At 34.4% G+C, this 12,070-nt stretch overlaps 1 protein-coding gene across 1 annotated transcript in view; it reads left to right on the top strand.

Annotated features, from left to right (window-relative positions):
* The first annotated feature begins 1,253 nt into the window (after positions 1-1,253).
* LOC131146258 (CRM-domain containing factor CFM3, chloroplastic/mitochondrial) overlaps positions 1,254-12,070 on the top strand; it is a 28,739-nt gene continuing 17,922 nt past the window's right edge. Inside the window, exons 1-6 of the mRNA XM_058095729.1 lie at positions 1,254-2,267; positions 4,978-5,443; positions 5,526-5,656; positions 6,803-7,144; positions 11,472-11,628; positions 11,728-12,020. Coding sequence (XP_057951712.1) covers positions 1,449-2,267; positions 4,978-5,443; positions 5,526-5,656; positions 6,803-7,144; positions 11,472-11,628; positions 11,728-12,020 — 2,208 coding nt within the window. The 5' untranslated portion in view covers positions 1,254-1,448. The remainder of the gene's footprint in view (positions 2,268-4,977; positions 5,444-5,525; positions 5,657-6,802; positions 7,145-11,471; positions 11,629-11,727; positions 12,021-12,070) is intronic.

Here is a 12,070-nt window from a genome sequence, read left to right as displayed (position 1 = left end):
AAATCTTTATGGTCCTTCTTTAGTTACGTGCATGGAATTGCACATCAAACTTCATCTATTTTCAGGTGGTTTCTTGCACTATTCCAAGATTTACTGTTAGAATAAAATTTGTTAAACAAAAATGGAGTTAGAATCTCTAAGTTCAATTCCTTGCCAATAGCATATTTTGAAGGTGCAACTAGTCATTAGACTTACAATAGCTTGCTTTGCAATCTTGAAATCTAATTTCTTATTAGCATTTTTTGTTTTACATCGAAATGTTGTTTTGGATTTACCACTTTAGCCCGAGTCCTTTGGAAAGATTGTTTCAATTTTCTTGCTTCATATGCTTGCCAATACATTTCTTCTCTTCACCCATTGCTTCACCATATGCCCTAAAAAAGGGTCTCAACTTTTTTTTAATCTTTCTTATTTCTAGAACCCTAATACTAAGGGCTCTCCCCTTTTTCATGAGTATGAGTTTTGAAAAAAGACATTCGTATCTTCACCCATTGCTTCACCATATGCGGTAAAAAAGGGTCTCAACTTTTTCTTAATCTTTCTTATTTCTAGAACCCTACTACTAAGGGCTCTCCCCTTTTTCATGAGTATGAGTTTTGAAAAAAGACATCTGTATGGTTAGAAAAACACTTGCACGACATTAAAAATAAAATCAATAATTTAAATATTCATAACAAACTATAATTTAATAACAATGAAAAGAGTATTATGAAATTTTGAATATCATCTACATGCACTATATATAAAATGTAATAAAATTTAATAAATAACAAAATTTTTTTGGATAGTGAAATGTAATTTCATAAGATTATTTTGAATGATAATTTTTTATTACCTATAAATACTAAGTAACAAAATAAAATTAATAAAGAAATAATATTTTTTTTAAAATAATAAATAAATATATTTATACATCCATATATGAAATTAACAGAAGACTAAAATCAAACAAAAAAGGAGAATTCCTATTCTAATAGTAGAAATATATTTTGTTTATTCTAAGAAAAATAAAAATATTATGCATTTTATGGGCATTTTTGTCCTGTTTATATAGTAAATTTTCTTTTTTTTTTTTAAATTTCATGAGAATAATTTTTTCTTAAAAATTATTAAAGGTAAAAGACACTCACCTCTCTTAAGATTTGAGAAAAAGACAAGTTATTTTTTGAGATTTTAAAAATGTTGTATAGGTATCTCCTACAGTTTCAAAAATACCATATGAGTATATGAGGTAAAATGTTTGGAAGGTCAATGTTTTTCTTGCCCAAATTATTAATCATTTGTGGATCATGTTCGTTAATAGAAACACAATTTGGTATAATTTAGGCGCTGTGAGTATACTTCTCAAGAGAAAATATCCTAGTTCCAACTGACCTTATCGTCTCCATCCGCCACAACCCATTCTCTCCGGCACAAGCTATGGTAGCTGAAAGAACAAGCTGATCAGAATGTCCCTCGCCACGGTCAAATTCACAGAACTTCCACTCCGTACCTCACTTCCTCTCTCATTCTCTTCCCCAAAACCCTCTCTTTCACTCCTCAAATCTTTCTCTTGTCTCCGAACATCCACTCTGACTCAGCACAACTTCCCCAATACCCCTAGCAAAACCCCAAGCTCTAGCTCTGCTTCTCACAGTTCTAGGATTTCCTCCGCCCCCTGGATCAACAAATGGCCTGCTCTGAACCCCCCAATCTCCTCGAGCAGGAGAGAGACTGTGAATACAGTGGATAAGCGAGAGCACGATCGGGCGGAGACCCTATATTTCGATAAGGATAGAGGAACTAGTGCAATTGAGAGGATTGTGCTTCGGTTGCGGAATTTAGGGTTGGGATCGGACGACGAGAAGGAAGAGGAAGGTGAGAGTGATGCAATGCAGCTGCGTGGGGACGAGAAGTTGGGGGATTTGTTGCAGCGGGACTGGGTGCGGCCTGATAAAATGTTGCTGGAGAATGAAGAAGATGATATGGTTTTGCCGTGGGAGCGGACGGAGGATTTGAATGGGCCTGCGGAGGACGACGAGAGAAGGAGGAAGAAGAGGGTGGTGAAGGCGCCAACGCTGGCAGAATTGACGATTGAGGATGAGGAGTTAAGGAGGTTGAGGAGGCTTGGGATCACACTACGGGAGAGGATTAACGTGCCCAAGGCTGGCGTTACGCAGGCGGTTCTAGAGAAGATTCATGACAAGTGGAGGAAATCGGAATTGGTGAGGCTTAAGTTCCATGAGGTACTTGCACACAATATGAAGTTGGCGCACGAGATTGTTGAGGTAAGTGAATAAAAACTAGAACAATTTGCTGATGCTGTCTTTTTTTGGTTTGTTATTTATTTAGGAACTCTCTTGTTGTGCTTAAATATTGGGATAAAGCATGCCATATTTATATGTATGTGGCGAGTTTGGAGCCATGGCATTGCTACTTGGTTAATATGTTCCAATCTTAAAAAAATTTAAGGCAAAAGACACTCACAAGGTTTGACAAAAAGATACTTATTGATCTCCCCTTATATTTCAAGAATTCCAGATACTTCCCTAGAGATTTGTCAAAAAAATACAAATCTCTCATTATATTTTGCAAAGATACGAGTTTCTTAAGAAGAAGTTTGTGTCTTTTTAGCAAACCTTGGGAGAGGTCTGTGACATTTTTAAAACCTTAGGAGAGGTTAATGGAATTTTTGAAACCTCAAGGGAGGTCCCTATCTTTTTGGCAAATCTTAGGAGAGGTCCGTGACACTTTTAAATCTTTGGAGAGATCAATGGACTTTTTGAAACCTCAAGGGAGGTCCTTATCTATTTGCCAGATATTAGGAGAGGTGAGTGTCTTTTGCCCAAATTATTATGCTACCATTTCGAAAGGCTAAAAAATTTAAAATGTCACATAATGTGATTCTGCAATATCCATGGATTATAAAACCCCATATAGAGAAAGGGAAGAGAAGGAATTCTTCCTCAATTTGGTAAAATTGTTGTTTAATATTAGAGAATTTTAATATTTTAATTGGGCTGTATTAGCAAGGGCACTTTTATCCAAACATAAAAAAAATATTGGACAAAATTAGATGGAGGTTTTACATTTGGATTTTTTGTGATCTGTGTATGTTTTAAGATGTTTTCTTAATGAGGGTATCTTGTGGTTGAGTGGGAGCAAGGGTGGTAGAGATCATCTTATTGATTGAGACTGTTTGTAGGTCTAAAAGAGTGGGAGGCTTGGGTGGGTCTTGGTAATTTGGTGTCCAAGGACATTTCTTTGGTGGGGAAATGATTGTGGTGTTTTCTTTTAGAACCTAATTTCTTTGGCATAAAGTCATTCATAGTAAATTTGGTCTAATACAAAATGGTTGGATGCTAAAGTGGGAATTAATATCACTTATTTGAGTCCTTGGAAGTCTGTGTCTTTGATTTATGATTATTTCATTAGTATTATTTGTTCAAGTCCTTGAACGTTTATGTCTTTGATTTATGAGTATTTCCTTCCTAAAGTCCCGTATATGGTGGGTATTGGGGAGTAAATTTGTTTGTGGGAGGACTATTGAGTGGGGCAGATGCCTTTGGCTATTGCGTTTACTCGTCTCTTTTGGTTTCTAATTTTCATACTACCCCAATTTCTGCTTTTATGCTTTTTGCAAAGAGATGGGCATTCTTGGAACTTCCATTTTGAGAGAAATCTTATTGAGAGAGAGAGATTAGTGAGTTGACTCTTTTGACCTGCTTGCTTGACTTTTTCATTTTCATTTAGGGAGCGGTAACGGGTTTGGAGCTTAGGTCCATTTTGAGGATTTTTTTTTTTCAATATTTTTTCTCGTCTAATTAGTGACTATTGTGGACCTTTTGCCTTGTATTCTTTGATTTGGAAAGCTAAGGCTCTCTAAAGAATAAAAGCTTTTATTTGAGTTGCCATGCTTGAAAAGAATCAACACCAATGATTTGCTTTGGAAGAGAAGGCCTACTAAAGGCCCTGTCACCTGATGTTTGTGACCTTTATTTGAGGAGTGGGGAGACTTGTTCACATGTTTCTTCACTGCCCGTTCCTATTTGCTATTTGGAATAAATAATTTAGTATATTTGGTGAAATTGGGTTTACACCTCCAATTGAAGCCTTTTTGTACTTACACATTTAGGAGTTTTGGCATGGGAGAGGACGGGAAAGCTTTCTGGCAGTGCACTGTTATGACTAGTCTTTTGTGTTTTTGGTTGGAGAGGAATGCAAAGGTGTGGCTACTACTAACAATTTGCTTTTGGAGTAGAGTGGTTTATCTTGTGTCGCTGTGGGTGTTGGTAAATGGCTTTTTTAGTTGTGTGTCTTTGGAAGACTTGTAGCGGATTGGTTGGCTTTGCTTCGTTGTGTTATTTTCTGTTTTGGTATGATCTCTGTAGCTAGTTTCTATTGATGTAAAGGGATGATTTCGTATTCTCCTTTTTTTTTTTTTTTTTTTTTCTCCTTATCTTTTTCTGCTTTACATTCTTCTCTCTTCTAATACAATTCTTTGTTTATCAAAAAAAGAAGAAAAAAAAATGAATAAATAAGTGTCGTATTGTCTAGGAGCAGTACTTTTTATGGATGGAAGTCGGACATGAGCACCTAAAAGTGAACTATGTGAATGGTCAGGATATCCAAGGTGGGAAAAAAAATAAAAAAATAAAATAAAAAGGATCTTTTTTACATAGCAAAAAACAAATGAACAAATTGTTTGTAAACAAATAAAAAGAATCTTTTTACATGGATGATAGATTATTTTGGTCATTGATAATTTTAAAAAGTAAATTGTTTAGTCTAATTGATGAATTTTGAAATGGTTTCATCCTTTGCTTCTGACTTATGTTATTCTGCTAACCTGTTTAATCATATGCTGTCACAGTATCCTAAGTTCATTATTTGCTCTTGTAATTTCATTATTTTCTTGCTATTTTGCTTTATACATTCTTATTATTAAAGTTAAAATAGCTGGGTAATATGTTACTAACTGGCTGGTGTGATGGCCAGCGTCGAACGGGAGGATTAGTTATATGGAAGTCTGGAAGTGTTATGGTTGTCTTCCGGGGAAGTAACTATGAAGGGCCTTCATCTAGACCCCAGTCTCTTGGTACAGAAGGTGAAATGTTTGTTCCGGATGTTTCTTCTGTTGATAATCTGGTAGTGAGGAATGTAAAAGATGATAGTTCAACTCTAAAAAGGAGTGAGCCCAATGTTAAGATTCAAGACAGTGTCGAGGGCATGACTGAAGAGGAATCCAACTTCAACAGCATGCTAGATGGTTTGGGTCCTCGTTTTGTTGAATGGTGGGGTAGAGGGATAATTCCTGTTGATGCTGATTTACTCCCTCAAACAATTCCTGGTTACAAAACTCCTTTCAGGCTTCTTCCAACAGGAATGCGATCTCGACTAACCAATGCGGAGATGACCAATTTACGAAAGCTTGCCAAATCACTACCATGTCATTTTTCCCTCGGTATTGTGCACCGACCATGAACTTTTTATCTCTCATTTACCATCTCTGTTACTGACATTGACTTTTCCCGTGCTCCATAAAGGGAGAAATAGACATCATCAAGGGTTGGCAGCTGCTATAATAAAGCTTTGGGAGAAAAGCCTTGTTGTGAAGATTGCTATCAAACGAGGAATCCAGAATACAAACAACAAGTTAATGGCTGAGGAGCTAAAGGTGACACTTTAATATTTTATTATTTTTTAAAAATTCCTTCTGCTATGTTTTCTTGTCTACCTGTATGACTTGTTCTTAGCTCAACAATCTGATTCCAAATTTAATCCTTTTATTTGGAAACACTAGTCAAAGTCGTGTATATATATATTATCAGCAATATGTAAAGTCATATATTAAATGTAATGTTTTTTATACATGCTTGAAAAGGTCTTAGCCTCTTAGGCAACTGTTTACTTTCAATACTAGTAAAAATTGGTTTTGGTTTGACTTGTTAATTTAAGAGTTAAGATGTTTAAAACGTTTCAGATAATCTTGGGAGCATTTTGAAAACTATGGAATTCTAATATGTAAAGTCTTGTATAAACTTAACAATTTCCTAGTTAGTTTAATATGTATACTCCCAGTATAAACACTAGAAATTCCTATCTATAGTTGAAAATCTCGTACTCAAAATGAACAACTTAAAAGCTATTTGAACGTTCCGAGTGTTTTTTCTCTTTTAAATTGTTATTCCTAAAATTAGCAGTTAATAAAATGTTTCAGGATAATCTTATGAGCATTTGAAAACTATGGAGTTGATCTAAATGGCTAGAAGCTTTCTAAGTACATTTAATGAAAAAACTTCCAAAAAAAAAAAAACGTAAATGTATTTAATTTTTATGATAATTTCATTGGGAATTGGAACTAAAAAATGTAATAAAAAGGAAAGAGGAAAGGAAATCAATGAATCATGTCTTAACATCTTCAAACACTTCTTTACCATGTTAAGAATCTCATGATTTAAAATTTTCATGGCCCAAGTTAACAATAACAGATCTTTTTTTTTTTTTAAAGGTTTTTATTAAGATCTAAGCTTGTGCAGTTGTCCAAAACTCATGATGGTGGCTACTTTGGTAGCAAAGGTTGGTCTGGGTTCTGTCCATTTAAAATTTATTATGTTTAACATAAGGTATTCCCTTAAGACAAAACAACAAAGATAAAGGATCCATATAGCCGTCCCTGGTAGTTGGGAAAAAGGAGTATCTGTTATTTTTATAAGATGTCTAGTTGGTACACTGTAGGTACAAGAGAAACTAAAAGAATTTGTTACTCCTGCAATTGAATGATTAACCACATCCTGCTTCTGACTCCTCCAGTATCTTACAGAACTTAACAGGAGGAATTTTACTGCTTAGAAATAAGTATTACATTATCATGTACCGTGGAAAGGATTTCCTCCCTACAAGCGTTGCTGCTGCTTTGGCAGAAAGACAGGAATTGACGAAGCAGATTCAAGATGTTGAAGAGAGAGCGAGAAGTGGAGCAGCAAAGGTGGCTTCATCAAGTGAAGATGGACAGGCTCTTGCAGGTACTTTGACTGAGTTTTATGAGGCTCAAGCGCGGTGGGGAAGAGAAATTCCTGCTGAAGAGCATAAGAAGATGATAGAAAATGCTTCTAGAGCTAAGACTGAAAGGGTAGTCAAGCGAATTGAACATAAGCTAGCTATTGTAAGTATGTTTTTTCTCGATAATTTGATGGTTGTAGATATTTCCTCAAGCTGTAGCATTGTAAACATACTTGCTTATCTAAATGAACAAAAATGGATGAATAGAGAATGGGCTGCATGTTTGATGATCATGTATCTAAAGTCTGACAGCAAATAGTTTGTTTTTCCCCTTCATGGTGAAGTTTACAAATATCTTCTTAGCTCCCATCTATATTTGTAAATGTCTTTTTTTAATAAATTTAAATAATTAATGTACATGCCCTAAACGTTGGAAAAAGGATATCTTAATGGCAGTTTTTTTTTCAAGATTTTAAATCATACTTCTAAACCCTTCTTACCCACAATTTCTTCATCCTTCTAGATGACTACCAAAAAAAAAAAGAAAAAGAAAAATTGAAGGCAACATTGCCTCATTTACCACATGTTAATAGAAAAGATACATAGGAAGTCATTACATTGATTAGAGCAAGGCATACATCATTTAGTTTTATTTAAGAAATTCTTTGGTTGTTTTTGGGAGCATGGATTTGGATTTGGATTTGGATTTGTATGAGCATGAAACAAATTCAATTCAACTACATTTTCTTCAAATCCATATAACTCCAAATCTACTGTCCAAAATCCAAGCTTCCAAACTTAAGGTTAAGCTTAAATTTCCCAAGGAATTTTGGATGGCTTCTTTGCGGTTCTATTTTTAAAATGGTTTCAAGTTATTTTACATCTACTCCTACCCCATGTACTGCCACTAATTGTTTTTTGATAAACAAAGAAAAATTATTAGAGAGGGCAAAATGCATGAGAAGAATAAAACAAAAAGGAAAACAGGGAGAATAAAATCCTCCCTTTACATAAAAAGTACTTGTATTGCCACTAATAATAACGACCTCAGTTCTATTGGTGCACTATTTGGCCTATGTTGCACCAACCCTCATCTTATCTTCTGGAGGTGCTCTGTTTAACTTACTGTGTATATGTTTATTCCTTAATTCTTTTAACATTATACCACTCATCTACCTCGGCATTCTCATTTCAACAACTTGCACATTTTGGATATGTCGTTTCTTGGTTGTCTAACGTTCTTATCCATATAGCACATATGATCTTATAGCTGTTCTATAAAACTTTCCTTTTGATTTTAAGGATATTCTACAATCACACAATATGCCTGAAGCATTTTTTCATTTTACCCAACCTGCTTTAACTTTATGCATTACATCTCGATTTCTCCTTCAGCTTACATAATATATCCAAGGCATCAAAAACTACTAGTGCTATTTATTTGATAGCAGAAAAAGAGATTTCACTAAGAGATTAAGGATTGAACAAAAAGGAGAATAATATATCTCCCAATAAAATTTGTAACAAGCCAAACAGAAACAGTGCTTTTAATTTCTTGATCATCAAGTTTAATCATTTCTCCATTCCTCCAACCCTCCAATGGTGACTAATATATATTGTCTTATTTCTATTTATATTAAAACCTTAATAGCATTGGTATACCTACTGTATTACTTTGTTTTTTTTTTCCTAGAATCCATCAAAAAACATCCTAGGTACCCTTTCATAGGCTTTCTCTAAATCTATAAAAACCATGCACAAGCCTTCTTCTTTTCCTAAATTTTTCCTTTAATCTTGTATATATAGCTTTTGTAGTTGATCTCCTAAGTAGAAAACTAAACTGATTTTTTGAAATCCTCATTTGTAACCTTAGTCTTTGTTCAGTTACTCTCTCCCAAAATTTCATTGCATCTCTCATAAGTTTAATTCCACAATAGTTTTTTACACTTTTGATTATCTTCTTTATTTTTTATGTAGGTATTAAATTGTTTTTTCTCCATTAAAAAATGAATTAGTTAACCAAATAATTCCATTATCACCTAAGGCATTTCCAAACTTCAATTGAGATGTCACCTGCTTCTATACCTTTTCCATTTTTTCCATCTTTTTTAATGCTAGTTTAACTTAATTAACTCTAATTTTGCGAATAAATCTCAAATATTTAGCCTTTTATTTTAAGTTTAAGTATTCTACTTTATTTTCATTAAATAGCTTATTAAAGTAACTTCTTCTTTCTTTTATGTCTTCTTCGTTAACCGAGACACCATCATCCTAATTTTTTTATTCATTTTATATTAGCTAAGTCCTTGCTATTTCTTTCTCTAGCTTTAGCAAGTTTAAATGTCTCTTATGCCTTATTGTGTGACTGGTCTAGTGTGTAATTTATCGTATGCTTTATGTTGCTTCACTAGCGGCTTTTTTTTTTTTTGCATCTTTTTCTTGCCTCTTTATACTTTTCTAAGTTTTCCATGTTTTAAACCAACTTATTTTTGTCTTCATAGTTTTTTGGACATTTTGATTACACCACCAACTCTCTTTATTAGCCAAGAATCTTCATCTATATTCACCTAAATCTCTTTTGTTATATTTTTATAGAGCTAGCTATCCTACTCCAAAGAGTGCTTGTATGTATGCTACCATCTATTGTCCAATTTCCATATTTGATCATTTTATTTTTTTAAATTTATTATATTTTCTCCCTTTAGGTTTTGCCACCTCGTTTTCTTGCATTGATTTATGTTACCTTTCTCTTCCTTTTTATCATACATATGTATCTAACACTAAAACTCTATGTGTGTAGTTCAACTTTCAACTGGAATAACTTTACAATCTTTACATGTTAAACAATGTACCCTCATAGTTAAGAAAACAACTATTTGACTTTTTATTTTGTCCACTCTTGAGGGTTATTAAGTGTTCTCTTTTCTTAAAGCATGTTTTCATTGTAATGACATCATATGACATGGTGTAGTCTAAGATCATATCACCGTACTCATTTTTATCTCCATGTCCATGTCCTTCACGTATCCGTTCATAAACATTTTTATCCTTTCCAATGTGTCCATTCAAATAAGCTCCTATGATTTCTTAGTTCCTGATATCCCTTATGCCTTGTATAATATTATCCACGTCTTGCCAAAATTGTTTTTTAAGGTTATCTGCCAAGCTTCTTTGAGGAGCATAAGCACGCTAATGACATTTATTATCTTTTGTCCTTGGACCATCTTGATTTTATGATTCTATCACCTATTCTTTTAACATCTACAACACTATCTTTTTGGTTTGTGTATACAATGGTTCCTACCCTAAAAAATAAAAAAATAAAGGGCAGCCTAGTGCACAAAGCTCCCGAGAATGCAGGGTCCGGGGAAGGGGCGGATCACAATGGGTCTATAGTACACAACCTTACCTTGCATTTTTGCAAGAGGCTGTTTCCATGCCTCGAACCTGTGACCTCCAGGTCACATGGCGACAACTTTACTGTTGCGCCTAAGCTCTTTTTGGTCTGTGTATACAATGGTTCCTACCCTATCTTATGTTTTTTCTTTTTCGGTCTATGAAAGATTAAATCCTGATTTTTCAATTTTCTCTAGCTTTTCCCCTACATGCCTAGTTTTTAAGGCATATACAGAAATAAGTGAATAAGAATAAATCTTTTTCTACTAATACTTACTCCTCACAAGCAAATTGGTTCGAAAAAAGTTATTGGAATTATTCTGTAGTTAAACATTAACTATTAGAGAATCAAACGTGTGCACACGCACACGTGCATGCGCACGTACACACTCTCTGGATACCATTTCTAGTCATCTTGCAGATTTCCATGCAGCTCTCTCCCCTCCTCTCTCTTACACAAACACGTCTCCCTCTTTCTCTCTATCTCTTGCTTGTACATGTGTAGGCAGAGAGAACATTGGAAAATGATACAACTGTTGGTTAGATTAAAAGGATTATTACTGTGATTATTATGGTGTTGGATAAGTTGTCCACATCAAGGGCATTTAATTACATTTGACGTCCTGGTTTTGTCTATAGACTCTATACATTTAGAATTGCGGTCGTTTTCTTTTATTTTAATTAGATTTTAGTGGGTTATTTTCATCATTTTCTTTTGCTATTAAATGCAATTTGTGTCTGCATATGCATATATGCATTTAAACACACACATGTGCACGTACATACATATATACACAGACAAACAATTGTTTTTATTATTTAAGCTGTCAGTTTATATGAGTACTCCTGCACAAAGAAGTAGACAGTCCTAGATAAGGTTTGGACTTTGTTTGGAGTGTGTTTGTGTGCATGCATGCTAAACACATGGTTGCTTTTATTATTTAAGATGTTAGTTTGCAGTAGACAGTAACTTCTGGGAAAAAGTAGAGAGTCTTGTATTAGGTTGGACACTGATGTTCTTTTCTGTGGTCACTGGTTAGTTTGCTAGTTAAATTCATTTATATTTAACTACTGGAGTTTGAATGCATGGACAGGCCCAAAGCAAAAAGCTTAGAGCAGAGAGATTGTTAGCCAAGATAGAAACATCCATGGTTCCCATTGGTCCTTCTGATGACCAGGAAACAATTACTGAAGAGGAACGATTTATGTTTCGAAGAGTTGGTTTAAGAATGACGCCATATTTGCCTCTTGGTGAGTTGTCTTTGTTTTTTGTGCAGATAATAGATCGTAGATTTTTTCCCCCTGTATAAGACTTACAAACCAAAAAAAATGTGGATGATAATGTGCCAGGCATCCGTGGTGTTTTTGATGGTGTTATTGAGAATATGCATTTGCATTGGAAGCATAGAGAGCTTGTGAAGCTGATCTCTAAGCAGAAGACCCTTGCTTTTGTTGAAGAAACAGCTAGGTTATTGGAATATGAGAGTGGTGGAATTCTGGTGGCCATAGAGAGAGTTCCAAAAGGTTTTGCACTTATTTATTATCGGGGGAAGAACTATCGACGGCCCATTAGCATTAGGCCAAGAAATCTTCTAACAAAGGCAAAAGCATTAAAGCGTTCAGTGGCCATTCAGCGGCATGAGGTTTGATCACATTTTACAATCTAACTTCTCTCTTAAAAGTTATTTTACTG

This window comes from Malania oleifera, chromosome 13, assembly GCF_029873635.1.
Source record: "Malania oleifera isolate guangnan ecotype guangnan chromosome 13, ASM2987363v1, whole genome shotgun sequence".
Classification (NCBI taxonomy): domain Eukaryota; kingdom Viridiplantae; phylum Streptophyta; class Magnoliopsida; order Santalales; family Ximeniaceae; genus Malania; species Malania oleifera.
This window is presented reverse-complemented; position numbering and strand designations above follow the sequence as displayed.